This window comes from Lagopus leucura, unplaced genomic scaffold (assembly GCF_019238085.1).
Source record: "Lagopus leucura isolate 7727_CA_CO unplaced genomic scaffold, USGS_WTPT01 Super-Scaffold_100021, whole genome shotgun sequence".
NCBI lineage: Eukaryota > Metazoa > Chordata > Aves > Galliformes > Phasianidae > Lagopus > Lagopus leucura.
Window position 1 is genome coordinate 12,300,530 of NW_024962274.1, and position 18,097 is coordinate 12,318,626.

The 18,097-nt window shown below is 44.3% G+C and overlaps 1 protein-coding gene across 1 annotated transcript in view; it reads right to left on the bottom strand.

Moving 5' to 3' along the window:
• The window catches only part of VPS8 (VPS8 subunit of CORVET complex), a 62,753-nt gene extending 44,656 nt beyond the window's left edge, over positions 1-18,097 (bottom strand). Inside the window, 19 exon segments of the mRNA XM_042878437.1 lie at positions 736-771; positions 1,260-1,334; positions 1,882-2,052; positions 3,474-3,554; positions 4,381-4,488; positions 4,975-5,034; positions 5,131-5,284; positions 5,887-5,954; positions 7,455-7,541; positions 7,742-7,866; positions 10,622-10,627; positions 12,614-12,668; positions 13,626-13,658; positions 14,578-14,671; positions 15,911-16,041; positions 17,175-17,243; positions 17,688-17,897; positions 17,899-17,934; positions 17,936-18,097. Of these exon segments, the coding sequence (XP_042734371.1) occupies positions 736-771; positions 1,260-1,334; positions 1,882-2,052; positions 3,474-3,554; positions 4,381-4,488; positions 4,975-5,034; positions 5,131-5,284; positions 5,887-5,954; positions 7,455-7,541; positions 7,742-7,866; positions 10,622-10,627; positions 12,614-12,668; positions 13,626-13,658; positions 14,578-14,671; positions 15,911-16,041; positions 17,175-17,243; positions 17,688-17,897; positions 17,899-17,934; positions 17,936-18,097 (1,761 nt within the window).

An 18,097-nucleotide genomic window follows, 5' to 3' on the forward strand; every position in this document is an offset into this window, starting at 1 on the left:
GAAACTAAGCACAGAGGATGCGTAGGAAACAGTGATTGTGAAAAAGAAAGGAATAGGAGGGTGATGAAAGATGTGCTTAACCTTGCAAAACAAAGTCTAATGGACAATGTGCACACTCTGAATAAACATACTGTGAAGTGATGAACTAGAACGGAAAAAAATGCTTTTCTTCTCAATTGAAAAGAACAGCAAAGCAACAAAGAGATATAAACAGATCTCTGATTACTTTAACCTGGAAATTAATAGGGTTTCAGCTACCAGAGAAATGATAATCCAAAACAGCTTCTAGCAACAGAAACAAGGATCCAAAAACCCAGTGAAGTTTCTGGGCAGTCTTTGATAAATTTGAAGATGTAGCTCCTGCAGTAGCTGGAGACAAAATACAAGGAACCAGATTTCCTTCCATTCCTTTACCCTATCTTTGCATTCCAATGCCACAGAGCATGGTGACTCTGCCTAGTTAATAGCAGCTGAAACCTCACAAGGCACTGCTTGCCTCACTCGGGAAAACAAGGATTCCATTCAGCCTGCAAGCTCATGCAAGTAGCAGTCCCATAGCATCCCACTGTGGAAAGCAGAATACCTACAGTGCTGGCTTTGTGTAGCAATTAGGAATCCTGAACACAGCACTCAGAACGTTCTTCACAAATGCTGTAGCTCTATAGTTCACTCCCTCCTAGGCTATATTTAAGCAATTCAAACCTACCAAGTTCTACAGTTTTCCTCTCAACTTACCTCTCTCCAGCTCCTCAATGTCATGACGTGAACTGACTAGAAAAGGAAAAAAAAAACAACAACCAAACACATTATTTAGTTACAATTGCTCATGCATCCTACTGACCCCCCAGAGCAGGCTGGTATAAATAAAGAAGTAAAGCAACTCTGAGATTTCTACATAGCATCCTGTAATACACCTCTCTCTGCTTTTTCATAGAGTGCTTGCACTGGAAAAACAATCAGAATAATCCTTCTATCAACTCCACTCAATGGAGTCTAACTTTCCCTACCCTCTTACCTTCTTCTATTTACTCTATTTACTCATCAGCATGTCTAGGAAATAGAAATGGAAGTTCAGGACAGAGAAAGCTAACTCTACTTTGAAATGGCATAAACGAGGATACTGCAAAAGTATCACATCATTACTGAGCTCAGAGCTTGTCTAAGATCAAATTGTTGCAAATTCTTTAAGCCAAGGATGTAAGTGCAAAACAACCAGAAGTCAATGTCACTTATTTCCATTACAAACTCCCCACACTTACCTTAGTTCCCAGGTAGAAGATCTGGCCACCACAGCTGCTGATGGACTGATAACAAGCTTTCTCTCCAACCAATGCCTGCAGAGAGAAAAAATGTCATGCAAGTCAAACTGCCTTTTGTTTTTGTAAAATTTTCCAAAAGACACATGTATACCTGAACACTGTAATTAAAACAACATAATGAAGACTGGGAGAGAACAACACAGATTACTGGGCAATAGTAAGTAAGCAAGCTCTTACATCATGGCCTTCTGCTGTAAATGCAGCTTAAAGCGCTGCTGAGCATCTCAACAAGAAAAATTTCCTTGGGCCCATCATTTTTTCAAGCCTTATGTCTCAGGCTTTAATGGCAGTCATCAGAAGGCCTGGTCACAGGGCACTGCAGTGTCTGGAACTGAGCAAAATTCCACAGCTGGCCTTTCAAACAAGAATGAACTACCGTATGTCTCATGTTTCATTGTCTACCCCTGCATAAGGAGCAGCTCCCCAAAAAGAAAACGCAAACTGCCTGTTAGCTGGCTAAATCAACACCATGTATGATTTTTCAGATGTTTCACAAAGCCCTTTTTCCAAATCTCCACTTTCTCTCACTTAAGGCAAACACATGTAGGTCATCTGCACCCACCAGCGCCTCGCTGACATTGCCTCCTGTAGCCAGGGACTTGAAGTGGCTGCTGTTGTAGACCAGCTGAACTTCTGGAATCTCTATGGTCTCCAACTCCTCCTGTGTCTGACGATCTATGACATGCAGCTTCTCCATACTGTCCAGAAGCACTGCTGTTCGTGAGTTTATCCACTGAAAAAGGCAACACACTGCAGATTTCAGCAACTCACGTGTCATTAGAGGGAACTAAACCAGTTCTGGGCATATCCCCAGGTATCCACACCAGAAGGTCTAGAATCACTAGCAACTTCAATGCTATACACCATTACTACAAAACAGCAACCATGTATAACTCCAAAGGTAACGATGGGGAGATTCCCTCTTGAGTATATCAGCTTTTACACTGAGAAAAACTACAATGACATCTCTTCAAAGAAAACACCTGCAGACAAATGGCAATCCATCCTGTTGGTACACTGTTTATGCTCTAGTGCACCTTCCATCCAAAAGCCTCAAAAACATGACTACTACAACTCCTCTTCTCAGATCCCTTGGGAGTTAAATAGAGCATCAAGAAGCATTAAAAAAAGATGTTGTACATCCAAGTTTAAGTCAAAGCCTGTCATCTATATTCTTAAACTTCTACTTCTATGACCAAAGCCCTGAAAAAAAAAAAAAAAAAAAAAAAAAAAAGCCTTTTTTCTCCCATTCTCCCATTTTTTTAAGCACTTGAGAATAGAATGGCCTGGGTTGCAAAGGAGCACAGTGCTCATCCAGTCCCAACCCCTGCTGTGTGCAGGGTCACCAACCAGCAGCCCAGGCTGCCCAGAGCCACATCCAGCCTGGCCTTGAATGCCTGCAGGGATGGGGCATCCACAGCCTCCTTGGGCAGCCTGTTCCAGGTCATGTTACACAGACAGTGATGACAAGTCTCAAACCAGTTCAAGGCCAATCTGGCCTCAAACTCTTCCACACTCCCAGGCCTGAGGCACCTATGGCTTTCTCTGGACAACCAGCTCCAGTACCTCACCATTCCCATGACAAAAAGAAAAACAACAAAAAAACCTCATCCTCATTTCAAAGCTAACTCTAATCTAATTTCTAGAAAATGCTGGCTGATTTGGAGGCCTGTCTTGGTATTCTGGCTTTTCATGCTTTATTCTCTCTATTGTGTAAATGTGTTTTGGAGTCGGGATTTTTGTTGTTGAAATCAAGCAATTAGGGCACGCTAGGAAGCATCCATATATAAAAGCACTAGAATTTTACTGAGCTAATTTCAGAGAAGTTTGCATTCTTAAGTAAGGAGTAAAAATATTGCTTGCTAAATTCTCTTTGGCTCCTGAAAACATTTCCTTAACAAGGCTACCATCTTCCCAGAAACAGGAAGTATTTTGCCTACATGCAACTACTCTTTTGTTTGTTCATTTTTTTGCCTCTTAATTGCTACTTGCTGTTTCAATTAGGCTGGTTTTCTAATGAATCCCAAGTTTAAAGACATTCTCCACTACTGAACTCCAGATAAGTACAGTGCATACGCGTGGTACATACAACTAAAGGATCTTGAGGTACCATTACAAGAAAATTTGTGTAAAAAAACCAGTATTGAGACTTACAGTGAAGTTGATGAGGTCATAGTGAAGATGGAGCTGCTTCTGCTTAGTGACATGTATTGCACCAGTATCATCCCTCTTTACCTAGAAGAGAAATCAGACAAGATTGAGGAACACATTCTTCAGTCCCCAAATGCATCACACCAGCTCCAGGAGAGCAGTCACATGAGCAGGCTGAGCACCCAGTAACATCACACACTGTTCTGAATCAGAGTGCTGTGACCCACTTCCAAAGCTCTCACATATGTGAGGAAACAGAAAAGGTCTGAGGACTGGCTCTCAGAAGGAAGCAGAAGAACACATGCCCTCTGCTGGATTAACTTCCAATCACTTGTTTGCACTGCAGGAGTCGTATGCCAAAACAGCTCCTTAAACATCCTAGCACTCCAAGCCAGAGCACTCCATTTTCTGAAGCCTGAGCACTGCTCACATACTGAATTCAGACATGAAATCTTCAAAGTAAAAAAAAAAAACCCAAAAAACTGCATATACAGCTTCTGCAGATCTCAGCAGTAAAAGTAGCATACCTAAACACATGCACCTTGAAAGCAGTTGTCTCTCAGTGGTTTATCTAAGTTTTCCAGACCTGTGTTTCACATGAAAAAACAAAACAGCATCTCAAATTCATATGCTCTCCTCAAAATAATCCACATTCTTCCACCTCCAGGTGAAATGAAGTGAGGTTATAGTCAACACTTCCTTCTGGAATACACAAAGCTCAGCTCTCCAGATCCTCAAGGAAGGACACCACTGTTTGCTGAAGAGCAACAACCAGCTTCTTTTCCCAAGCCTGTTGCAAGCTGCAGACACCCCTACCATGCACACACACACTAGAATTCCACGAGCCAGAGGCTCAGTCAACTGAGTAAGAAGTGATTATTTGAAACACAGAACAAACATTCAAACTTACCAGAAGAAAATGAACGACATCGCCTCTACAAAACGCAAGCATGGGGTTCACTGAGTTCTGTACAGCCACAAAGTGCCACGCCAGGAGGGGGACACTCGAAGGGTCCATCTGAGAGACAAGAAACACAGACTGTATGCAAGGCAGCCCCTTGGTAGCAGGGTGTGTGATGCTCATCAGCTGCTGCTCATTGACTTTGCCAGGTGTGCACACGGGCCGTAAAGCAATGCCTTAGTGTGCTGAAAGCTGAGCAGAAGGTTGTGTTCTCTGGTCTACACACATGACTTAGAGACAACAGGTCAGCATCCCATCACTCGAGGCTTCCAGGCCACAGTAGAGAAGACAAGAAACTGAGCAGCTCCTAAGCTCCTCCCTTCCCCCTTCTGGGAAAAAACCAGCATCTTCAAGAGATTCAGCTCTCTGCCTGCAATCTACACCTGGCAGACCAACGCATTAAACTCTACGCTGTGAAACTGTAGTTCTAATGTGTGCTGGTAAGGCAGTAAAACCAACTCCTAGTCCTGATCTCACCCCCTTCACTACAAGAACTGTTGGTAGCAACAACAAAAAAAGCAAGCATTGAGCTTTGTAACTCACACGACCGTAGGGAAAGGTCATCCACACTTTCAAAGATGGCTTCAGGCCAATAACCAGTATCTTCAAAGAAACAAAAAGGCAAAATAAAACATTGGAGGATGTACCAGGAAGTTTCTTTGTGGCTTCTCATAAAGCCTTCTGCCTGCAGCGAGTTACCTTTGTCAGGGAGGCCATGGCCAGCAGTGAATACTGGGTGATAGGATGGTCTCTCAGTTCAACCTTTGCATGTAATGGTTCAATACAACAAACCTCCCCCTTGGAGCCGCTGAAGAGACATCGAGATTCACACGTTCTCACTCCCATAACCCTCCTGCAAACCAGAGAAATCAGCTTAACAGACAGCTATCAGGAGGAGATCAGCCTAACATTTTCATGAAATCTTATGCACAATCCTTCAGAAACACTGTTCCAAAAAGCCTTTTTACACAGCTCCAGGGATGAATTTGAGTTGTTGCTGGAAGCAGTTTCAAACAGCTGCTTGGGTACAGACAAGAAGTCCTTAGGGTCTTATTTAATAGCACACGATCAGGTTCCCCAGAGCAACAAGCCCAGTCCTTTCTCCTTATCCCACATCCTCTTTGGGATTGCAAGAGGAGAATGAGCAGTTAGTGAAGAGCAGCTCTCACTAAGAAAGGAAAACCAAGGCAGCACTTATATGACAACTTCCAAGAGTCAATCAGGAATGCCAAGATCCTGGGCAATAACTAAATAAAAACATTAATAACTTAAGCCATTATTTGACGATTAACAAGCCTTGCTTCAAGTAAAATTATACTGCAGCCCTGAGCTGTACCTTCAATATTCAGACAATAGTTTCACTGGTTGCAGTGCTTTTTTGCTTGGGTTTTAGAAGTTCTGACCTAGAACTAGTTGCTTGCATTGCCAACTTCTATCAGGTAAGAGCTGTCTTACTTAAATGAGAGTTCAAACACGGAGCCTCCGCTGTCGTTGCAAATTGCAAGTGTCGGGTCATCTGTAAACTGAGCAGACAATCAAATTAGAATTGGCATTAACAAATAAGACACCAAACAAACAAAAAAAAACCTGAAAAACTCATGCTACAGCATTATCTACAGCGCATTTACTTCAGTATGTTATGTCTACCAGGAATACACTTTCAACATTTAGCATCGAGAATACTGATGGCTTTTTTATGATGTGTAGGAAATGCAAAGTGTTGTGTCTTGCCCTCATCTTTCCAGCATCATTGCTAGATTCTGTTATCAAAGTCCCACTACATTCTATTGCTGCTCAGAACCACAAGACATCAAAATCTGCACTGCTACCAGAATAACTCACAGCTTCAAGCCTCTAGGTTGGTGCCAGAACTGACAAATGGGCTGTGAGACCAAAAATCAGAAACATCCATAGCACCTAATGAAATCAAATAAGATAAGAAAGGGTCATGTACACAGTTGAGAGACCCTTCTGGAAGACTCTGCAATCCAGCACAAGCATCTGGGATTGCAAGGTCCAAGTACTCCTCAACGTTGGTACTGCCATCAGGTTATGGGCCAGAGAAGGGAGCCAGGAGGAACAAGGACCCAAAAAAGGGGAATCGTTATGCATGGGACAAAGTTGCCTGAGATGGGAGTATTTCAGATGCAGTAATACAGGGGCACTTCATAGCAACAAAATCTTTCTGGTAAGCCAGGTGAGGCCAAGCAGTACGTAAGAAGCCATCCTTGAGCCATGCTCCACCAGACATGCTGCTCTATTTCTGTGAATGGTACTCAGTGGACCTGAGATGTCTCAGCAAGGTGAAGCACCAAGATCACTGCTCCAACCAGGAGATACACATATTTTAGCATCTAAACCTACACAGATTCTGGCATCAGAGATTGGACTGACAATAAGCTTTTGTTATACTACAACTCACTGCCAATATTATGATTTCAGCTAGCAATATACTTTGTTTCCTTTTTTTAAATTTCTGCTCATTTTTTTCACCTCTAGATATTACTGCCACATAACTCCTAGGTAGCTGCTCTCATCTGCAGATCTAGAAGTACTGCACAAAGGAAGTTAGCACATCTGGGCTTGTTTAGCTTGGAGAAGAGAAGGCTCCAGGGAGACCTCATTGTGGTCTTCTAGTGCCTGAAAGGAGTGTACAAACAGGAGGGGGAACGGCTGTTTGTGAGGTTAAACAGTGATAGGACAAGGGGTAATGGTTTTAAACTGAGACAGGGGAGGTTTAGGGTGGAGATTAGGAGGAAGTTTTTCAGCCAGAGGGTGGTGAGGCACTGGAACAGGCTGCCCAAGGAGGCTGTGGATGCCCCATCCCTGCAGGCATTCAAGGCCAGGCTGGATGTGGCTCAGGGCAGCCTGGTCTGCTGGTTGGCGACCTGCACACAGCAGGGGGTTGGAAGCAAATGAGCATTGTGCTCCTTTACAACCCAGGCCATTCTGTGATTCTGTGATCTGACTGAATATGAGCAGGTTCTTTGGAAAAAGAATAAAAAAAAAGAAAAATCTGTTACCTTAATGTGCAAAATGGCTGTTCCTGGGGGGTGAGCATCTGTTATTGATCGTAGCAGCTTCCCACTGGCCAGATCCCACATTGTGATCTGCAAGCAAGTTGTTCTCAGTATAAAATATTTGCTGTCAAGGGATCTCTCCATCACTTTGTGTGATGGCACATCACTGAGTTTCTATATTCAGCACAACAACAATTAACAGCTATGTACTGAGTGCACTTAGCTTGGATTATACTAGAACAGTCCCTCAGTAACAGGACAGCACTGAACCACCGATTCATGGGAATTACCTGTCCTTTTGCAAAGCCACACAGGAGTCTGGAGCAGTCGTTGTTGATGCTGAGAGCAGAGATAGCCCCATACTGAGCCCCAACAGCAGTGCTGCCCAGACACAGCCGTAGAGCCTGGTTTTGATCTAGGGCATAAGAATTAGTACAAAGTTAAAGAAGAGAGTACCACAGTTATTTACATACACAGATGCTGGAGGTGCAATAACAATTCATAGGCTCACAGTTACACTCCTAATGAAGAGTTCCCAAGATCAGAGCACTTTGTTAGTACAGAGATCGCAGGGAAATACAAAATTTGTTTTAACATTACAAAACAAGGACAGAGAATAGGGGAACGCAGAGGCATTAAAAACTGAATAGCCAAAACAACATCTAGCTTCGTTGGTTTTTTTTTTGGTGAGGATTGTTGGAATGAAGACTGGTGATCTGAAATATATCAGAAGTGCCACTGAAATACCGTGTTAATGCATTTTGCCTTGAGCAGAGAGGGAGAGGTCAGAGAGATCCAGGGAACAGACAGCAGCTGAGCCCCAGAACCCTCTGGGAGCAGCGCCCAAGGCACAGGACATCTCTCCATACAAGCTGCAGGTCCATTAGCTATGTGCCAGATGTGAAACAGAGCATGGAAGTATCTCTCATTTCCTCCCCAACACCACATGATGTATTCCTGTATCACTGACATACTGGAGGCTGAGCACACTGTGGGAGTCACCTTTCAAATTCTGCTATCAGAAAGGCCTCTCAAAGCCAAGAAGAGAAGGTTTCAGACTGGCAGAATATACAGGTATAGCAGCAGCTCTGAAAGCTCTGACAGTTGCACAAGCTACTGATCAGTTCTATAGCACTGATGCTCTTGTTTAATCAATCAAAAGATGCATGCAATTCAAGTGACTTCAAGTGAATTCAAACTGCTGCCCTCATTCAATATATGAGAAACGTGGAGCCAAAACTATTGCAGTATCACTAGAGCAAGAAATCGGAGAAGGAAGTATTCTAAGGTGCAATAAAAATTAGCATCATTTTGTCCAGAAAAGTGGTCTTGAGTGGAAGAGCATCCAGATGGCAACCAGGTGCCTGTATGCCACGTGCTAAGCCCTGTGTGACAGCAAAACACCACGTTTCAAGTGCCTGCTAAGTAGCTTGTCTACAGCACTGAACTCTTCAGACAGTGCTCTGCAGCTCCGAACACTTCTGAATTAAGAACAATTTATTCCTCCATTACAGAATGAAGAGCTCTATAACAGTCTTCCAGGGGAAGTTTTCCTTTACGGTTCCTCACTGCCTACAGTGTGCAGATCTCTGATCAATTACGATACATCCTCTGCCTGTCCTGAACTCCAGTCCAGCCAGAACCTCCCTCCCTAAGGAGAAATTTGTGAAGATATAGAACTACTTGTTAATTGAAAGGGAAAAGAAAATAATAAATCCTTCTTCAGACTTACAGACCTGCAGCTGAGGGAATTGGGGTGGGTCAGTCTGAGTTCCCAAAAAAGAAGTGCCCATTTTTTGCCTAAGATGCGTTTTCAGAGTAGAGAAAAAACCACTTGGAAAGCAAACCCCAAAGAAAAACACATCAGCACTTGTTCTCATTTTCAGTCAATCACAGGATAACACACAAGGAGGACCCATTTGACAATTTTAAAAACAAATCAGACAAGCAACATTGCACCCAACACAAAACAAAATGTCTGAGTCAATGAGCTCCCACTGATGAACTGCTGAGGTAACAAAAACAGATAAAAGCAAAGGGTTATAAAAGCTCATTTGATGATTTTTCAGACTAATAACAATAGAATTTAAGCCACGTTTTGGATTAAAAAGTATCTTCCACATGTTTGAAACAAAGGTGGCTACTAACTGTCTGGAAAACATCTTCAATTTTACAATGTAAATAAAGCAGTTCTTCATCTGAACTATTTCCAGCAGTAACTATTGCTGTTGCTGCTGTTTTCACAGTCTGGAGCCAGAACCAGATGGTACTTAGCCCTACGAGTAAATTGTTAACAAGCTTTTGAATATGAAACATGACTTTCCAGAACACGGGAATAAGCAGAATTGATCTCAGATAATCAGGTTTTTAACCAGATTTTTTTTTTTTTCTTAAGCCATCATTTCTCTGCATTCAAAAGACTTGATTTCCTGCAGAATGACTCAAATGCTACAAATTCTAAGATGAGATGCTTTCTTCCCACCTTCACCAGTAAATGCTCTCTCAGGAGGTATCCCTCTTGGAGCTGGAATCAGGAGGACAAGAGATGGTGTGCTACAGGCACAGGTTACAGACACCATCTCCCTTGAAAACACAACAGCTGTCTCCTAAATCAGGGTGTGCTGAAGCCTCTTCTCCACCACTCCAGCTTGTGCAACGAAGTGACTGCTCACAGCTGGAATTCAGTCACCTCCCCAGGAAGCCACTGCTCCTCCTCAGCTGCACATGGGGTCAGTCAGAAGTTGCTGTCTGCTTGTTGAGTTTCCCAGAGTTTCTGGCTCATGGCTCCCTGACTCAGGTCCTAACCTAATCTGTAGTGCTCCCACTAACAGTTCTCAGGCAGAAACAGATGGATGGTGATCTCATGGAAGAGCTTTACTTCATCCTGCCCTGAAACAACGCCTTTGCAAACATCTACAGACACATCCTGCTCTAAAACATTAGAGATAGCACATTTACCTGTTCCTCTGCTATTTCTGCCCAAAGAATTGGCAGCATTCAGTACACATGCATTCAATAGGCAGTTTCTGGGCTCACCAGCAGTATTACCCACTGCCTGGTTACTGCCCTTCATGCTGCCTGGCACAGATTAACCTAGCACATCAGCATGCAAACTGGGCAGGACAGGAGTTGCTCATGCAGGGTACGTGCACGGTGTGGTGTTACTGTACCTTTTCCTTTTCAGTCCACATAGAAAGGGCCAAAATAGGAAACAAAAAGTCAGAAATCAATACAAAAGAAAGGAGAGAAGCAAAGAACAGCGTATGTGACAACATTCAAAAAGACAGAGAGCCTTCAGATTTTGCTGATGTTTTTTATTTTGGTACCATTCCACCTTTTGATTTGCTCAGTTACCTGAGGGGATGCTGCTCATTACAGTGCTCTAAAACTAAGTGTGTGGTGACTGAAGAAAAATGAGTTTATACATTTTTACTTCATGACACTAATGAAAAGAGAACAGGAGCATGCAGGAATCACTCCTGTCTGTATCTGAAAAGCTGGATGCAGTAGCACACCTCTCACCACCTCTCAATTGGAGCAGGGGAACCCAGATTGCAAGGCAGCTGCAGCAGTCCTTGGCCTCACTCTGCCACAAGGAGGGTCAATCAGCTTAGGCTGCTCAGGGCCTTGGTGAGTTCTGTGTATCCCAAGGAAGGTGATCCTGCAACATCTATTCCAGTGCTTCATCACCCTCATGGTCAAAACAAACATCAGTCAGAGCTTCTCCTGGGGGAACTCCAGTGCACTGCCTCTTACCCTAACACCAGGAGCCTTTGAGAAAGGTCCAGCTCTCACTTCTCTGCTAAATGCTCGAAGCATTAACATCTTAGTAAAAGTCAAGGAACTTTCAGTTAAGAAAAACATTGCATCACATTTTCTAAAGACCACAGAAAAACCTTTAGAAACTGCAAAGTACATAGCAATGTAAAGATCATGGCCAAAGTAAAAGTTTGTCCAAAACCTAACCAGGAGCATAACAAAGAAAACAATTCTTCAAGAGCCTTATGAAATATATGAACTGAAGCACCACAGCACATCAAGCACCTCAGGCATTCAGTGATCAATCCTTTCAGTGGGACTTGATGCAGAAACAGTCACAACAAAGATAAGAATGATCCTGCCTGCTCACATGCTTATGTAGACTCCAAGTCCTTCCGGGAGTGCAAAATGCAAAAACCTCTCACTATTCTGACAACCCCTTGTTCAGAAGCTTACTAACTTCCTTAAATGCCCACATGCAAAAGACAGAAATGGGAAAATCACCATAGAAATGTCTTTTGTTGCAGCTACAAAACAAACTACAAAGGTCTCCTACTAACAACTCAGATCACGTGTTGATCAGATTCAGATTAAGTACATCCCATTTGAAAATCTGGACTTACTCTGTCACAGTCCTTCCCCCTTCTTCTGCACCCTGCCCCCTCACAACTTTTAGCCTCCTGAATAATTCCAGCCAACTCTGAAGGAAAAGGGCAATTCAATTTCAAAATTTGTTATGAATCTAGTGCTGCATAGACCTCAATGCTCACAAACTAAATGTGCATGGAAGCACTTCCAGATCTGTGAAGCTGGTTAGCTAAGGCATAAGTTCAGAACTTACATGTAAGACAGGCTGGTGATGGGAGAAAGAAAATGGGATAAAGTGGTGATGGATGCAGGGGAAGATTGGGGAAGGAGGAACCAAGGATGCAAGTTCACAGGTAGCCATGGGTTAGAAGCTTCCTTTCTCAAGGAATGCATTTTAATTTTCCTACTCCTGGCAGCTACTGTGTCAGAAGGGAAAAGATGGATACACTGCAAGATTGTTCTATTATACTGATTCTGGTTTTTTCCATATCAAAACAGAGTAATTTCATACATAAACACAAAAAAGGTTCTTTATACAATCGTCAAGGAGACAAATTTCTTGTTATCAATGTGTCAAACTCCTGCAAAACAGGAGCAAGAACTATACAAAGAGGAACAAATTAAATGTTACTTGTGCTTTATTTCTTTACTGAAATAAAATTGTATTTAGCACAAAACATGCTACAAGAAATCCAATTCCAATTCTAATCTGAGCTGTTCTGGGGATTGGTTCCTTTGTTATTTTGCTGGTTTTGTTGTTGTTGTTGTTGTTTTTAAAGATCATTAAAATGCAAAGAGCTTTCTTCTTCACTTACCAAAAATCAGGGCTAGCCCATGAGAAGTCCCCACTGCTATCAGATTTGATGCTGCCTGAAAGAGTCAAGGAAAAAGACCAAAAGCTGAGATGTTCACAAACAATTCACAAATCCACCACTTCCAATATCACACAAAGCTTGCCAGAAGGGGAAATTTTAAGAAGACTTGATGTAACTTTTTAATATACAAGCAACAGACTTGTTGCTATATGAGAACTCATGTAGTTTCCTACATGAGAACTACAACCAAAGGAGAATTTTGCACCCCCTATGTGCCTCAGTCACACACACTTCCAACCTTGCTATGCAACCCTCACCTCCAGATGCATTTTTCCCTTTTTGTCTTGAACTAAAAAGTATCATTTCTTATGTACTGCTGCTACCAGAGTCAAAGTAATCAAATGACTTTCTTTTCTTCATAAAGTATTAAAACTTCACAAGGGCAAGAAATACTTGCTGTTTGCCACATCCTTAACACGCTTCTCTAATTACACACAGCTTACTTCTGACATACTTTAATTAGCGTGCTTGACTTCAAGAAGCTTAGTGCCCATTGCTAAACAGGCCTGTGCCTTTCAGACAGGCTTTCAGCAAAGCTTTAAGGTCATATTTGAGTTCTATCAGGGCCACAGAAACTTCGAACTCACTGCATGATGAGCACTTCAGTTTAAATGCCTTTAGGAGTCAAAGCAACGGCTAGCAAAGGAGAAATAGGTAGGGAGCTTCAAGGTGCCCAACAGATGAACGTGATGGGGAATGGCTGGGTGCTTAACTAAGAACTTCTGGTGATGACATGAAAAATGGGAGAGCAGAGGGCTCCATCAGCACAGGGCCAGTTAGGAAAGGCTGCACTCTGCTCCTAGAAGCTAGCCTTCTAATGCTGCTCCTCCTAACCCTCAGATTTGAGGGCTCTTAGCAAGGCAAGACCCATTTATCAACTCAAACTACTGCTTAAAGTCTGCCAAATTTATGTGAAGAATAAACACACAGTACTTGAAAATCGTGTACTTACAATTGCAGTAGGCAAACCAGCATCCACTTTGTCCTAGAAAAACAGAACAAATTATGAGTAAGCAGCAGAACTCCCTGCACTATTAATGTCTCTAATAATACAGCACACAGAGTCAACACAAGATGTCTTAATAAGCCTCACCAGGGCAGAAAGTGCAGAGAGAACCACAGGCAAGGAATACTCAGAACAGATGAGGAAGCATGCAGAAATGGAGAAGCAGACTATCTTGTCATTCCAAATGAAAGCTATCCTGTTTTTCCTCAAAAAAAGTCTAATCTGATTAACAGCCCTCAGTATTCTCTACGGACACTGCACTGATATCTAATGCAAAACCATTTCCCTCTCCAGAACACCTTCTTAGCTTCCCACCCAGGTGGTTCATACCTCCATCAACACCAGTAACAACTAGCTGCAGCACACTCACACTCAGACTCCAATCACACAGCCCTTACAGAGACACTCACAGAAGAATCACCTGCATTTTATGCTAACAAGCCTGCTTCAGAATTCACATTCTTTATAAATCCCTGCCTCAACTGTGATCTTGGACAGCTTCTTTTCACTGGCAGCACAAACTCCAGGCAGGCCTGAGGTGCAGTCACAGACAGCTTGTGGGCCTGGGATGAGTGTGGTCTGTGCCTGCTGCAGGCATTAGGCAGACCTGCTTCTAGCACCTTTAAGCAACAACAGCACTGACATCATTTTGTATTAATATTTCCCATCAGATTTCTTGACATCTGGCAACAAAAAGCAGTGTTAAAGAGGACTTACCACATTACTGCTGCAGATAGCTAATAATTCACTCCTAGTTAGAGGTTACTAACGCTAGCTTACGTACTAAACATGTTAATACTAATACTATGAAGAGGGAGAAGACCACCCACATCCCTCTACACCAGAACAAGCCGAAATTTTACTTAATAGATGGTCACCAGGAGAGATAGACACTTACTGCTGCAGATACAATTTGGGCAGAAATCCCTTTCAGAAGCGAGAGTCTTATAACTGATCCATGCAGAGAGAGAGAATCTGGGAGTTTTTTCTTCCTAAGGAAAGAAGAAATAATCCAAACACATTAACGCAGAGTTAGGAACATATGCCCACAGCTAAACCAGCAGGTAAAGTCTGCATGCATACATAACCCTGCAGTTCCCATTCTTATTGCTGATGCACACGTGTCCAGAATCAACAGCCATAAAATCAATAGCAAAGTATACAACCTAACACTGTGCCTGCATAAGAATTTGTCTTAATTCCTCTTCCACAGAAATGAAAAGTCCTTCAAACAAGTCTTCAGTTTCAAGCATCTCTCTGCAGACTACAGCATTTATTAATAAAGCCTAAGAGAAACACTTCTGCTCTTTACTCCAGCCTCAGTGCACCAGAAAGCTTCAACCTCTAAAGGTGAGCACCTGTAGGCAACACACAACGAAAAATGCTCATTAGCAGCATAGGACCCCTGGGAAAACCAGATGTATGATTGAAGTGTAATATTCAATTCAAACAGCTGACTACATACAAAAGGCAAAAGTTGCTGTTTATGGAGAAAATGTTTTTAAAGGTAACCAGTGTACAAGGAAAAGTAGATTCTGAAGAGCACTGGTATAATGCAACACACATAGGAGGGGGAAATTCCCCAGGAAAATTCAGTTATCTTTCCAAAGACATACAAACAAGTAGGTAGGCTAATGAAATATGCTTAATAGCTTATAGTGTGGCTGAGGACCCATAAACATGGTGAGCAGCTTCAAACAAACATGATAAAAATGACTCCCAGTTTTTCTGCCTTCCACGTACTGGAAAATATTAAGTCCCTTCAGGTTACATTTCATTCAATACCAAACATTTTTTCTGGAAATGAAAGAACAGTGCCTCAGAACACCACCAAATGCCACCACAAACTGTCACACTTAAGAGTGTTTGCAATTGTTTCCAATGCAATTGCACACGTAGCAATCACAGCATAACAGAAACCAGAGGCCAACTTCCCATGGCACATAAGCAGGCCATGGGAGCGGCTCAGGGTGTAAGATGAAGCCATAGTTTGAGTAATTAACAAAGTAAGTCAGCAGTATTGCAGCTAGCTATCACGTTCCAGGCTGCTTTGGGATGTCAAGATTCACATTCCATTTCCAGGAGCAAAAGCATTTTGCTTGCCCTTCCAAAACGCAGAAGGTTGCTTTAGGAAGTTTCAATTGTTCTTAGCATTGATAGTCCTTCTACCCAACCAAAAACATAATTACTTTTAATTGATTTAAATTCTCAGGGTATCAGACTTGTAGTACCTTTTCAGGTGCGTCCTGTCCCCGCTGTCAGAGCTTGCTACAGAAGACGTGTCATAGGAGTGTGTATCTGTGTTATCAACGTTCAAGAGAAAGGGATCTTCCAAAATGAAAGACTCTTCTTCATCATCAGTCTGAAATAAGAGAACCACCACACTTGGTAAATATCCAAAGCACACAACACCTTAACTGAAACATCAGCAAAATGGCATCAAGTAAGCAGAAAAAAAGTATGAGAATACAATGAAATAATCTCTTATTAGAAAAACAGAACAATGCTATACTGTGGATAGCGTGGAAGAATCAGTCTCCAGAACCCTCAGTGATCACAGAGGGGATGAATAGTGTGGGATCTCCAGTGAGAGAATGCTGCCAACAAGAGAACTAAACGTGCTGCACCCCAGGGCCGCCTTCTGCTGGTGACCCTCTCTCCTCAAGCATTGCCTAGAATTGTTTCTATGTTATTTTCAGGTGGCCATTCCTTAAGCTACCTTCTAACTTCAACACACATCACACTGTCCTTGAAGCACAGGGCCACAGTGCAAACACAACGCTGCACTGAGAGCCAATGTGCAGAGATGACAGCAGGTGCTCCTTGTTTGCCTCACAGAGAGCAGCCCTGTGCTCACTTTCCTTCAGAGCAAGGTATGCCTACGGGCTCACTCAGCTTGTGCTCCACATTGAAATCCCTTCCTGAAAACACTTTGCTGGTCATTCCTATCCTGTATACACTGAGACAAACAGCACCAAAGACAGTCTGCACTGAGCCAGGCTTTCTTCAGTTAACCACAGTTCTACTCCTTTGACGTGAATGGGCCCACTTGTGAGTTTGGGCTTACAGAAATTCTCTGAGCTCCACCTACATCCATCACCAGAAAGAGGACAGGTTCTTCTGCACCTTCACTCAACATCCCTTCCACTCGGGCAGCAATCTGCTGAATGTTCCTCCAGTTCCTAGACTGCACGTGACTGTCTGGGACACTTCATACCTGTACCTTTAATGCAGATTTTAAGAGAAGTCACCTGTTCCAAGCTCCTTTTTGCCATTATATGGGGCCAAACGTATGAAACAGACTACCAAAGTGGAGCTGTGAAGAATCCAGCAATTACACGACTCAACACGTGCTGTGTCAGCTATCAGTATCAGGAAGCCATAGGGTTACACCACTTTATTTCCCGGAAGGAAACGAGAGCCTGGGTGACCTCGGGGACCTTCTCCAGCCTCAGTGACAGCAGTTCAAGCAGCATTGCGCCGTGCCCCTCTCACCTCGTTCAGGATGCTCTCCAGCGTTGGCGGGGTATCAACTTGAGGGATGTCGAACTCTTTGTCATCGATCTGGACATCAGAAACCACAGACCGGGGTTAGATGCCCACCCCGCCTTCCAAACCTCTGCTAACTACGAGAGGAGCACGCTTTGCTTACACCCACCCCACGCACAGGCGCCAGATTCCGGCAGACAGCGACAGAACATGGGGAAAAGCTTCAGACAAAGAGGGAAGGTCGGGGCGAGATGCGAGGAGGGCACGTTTCGCCCGGGGCGCTCCCGCCGCGCTCTCCCCGGGGTCAGGCACGGCAGGGCCGGCCTCGCAGCTCCATGCCGCCCGATCCCCGCCCCGCTGGAAGCGGCACGGCGGCTCGCAGTACGAGCGCTGGCGTTGCCTGCACGGCGGCCACAGGGACCGCTTCCCCACCTCCACCCACACCGCCGGACGGGGCGCAGAGGGCACGGCACGGCACGGCACGGCACGGGCAGCGCCGGCACGGAAATGGCGACGCACCAGCTCGCTGCGGGAGTCCAGCTCGCGGTCGAGCTCCACCGCGCTCAGGCGGGACGCGGACGGCTCCGAGCAGGCCAGCCCGTCCGGCTCAGCCTCGGTTCCCGCGGAGCCCTCCTCCGGCGCCGCGTCCATGGCCGGGCTGGGACTGGTGGCGGGGCTAGCAGGCCGGCGGCGCCGGGACTCGAACCTGCGTCCGGAGCCGCCCCCACTCCCGCGCAGGCGCAGCACGGCACCGCCGCCCTCCCCCCCGCCGCTGTTAAAGGGGCCGCAGCGCGGCGGTAACGGAGGGGCGGAGGCGATGGAACGGAGCGGTTTATTGGGAAGTGCGCGGCTGCCCCAGCACGGCGGCAGCGAAACTGGACTAGGGAGCGTCGAGGACGTGAGCCTGCGGTGGAAGGGAAAGAAATCAT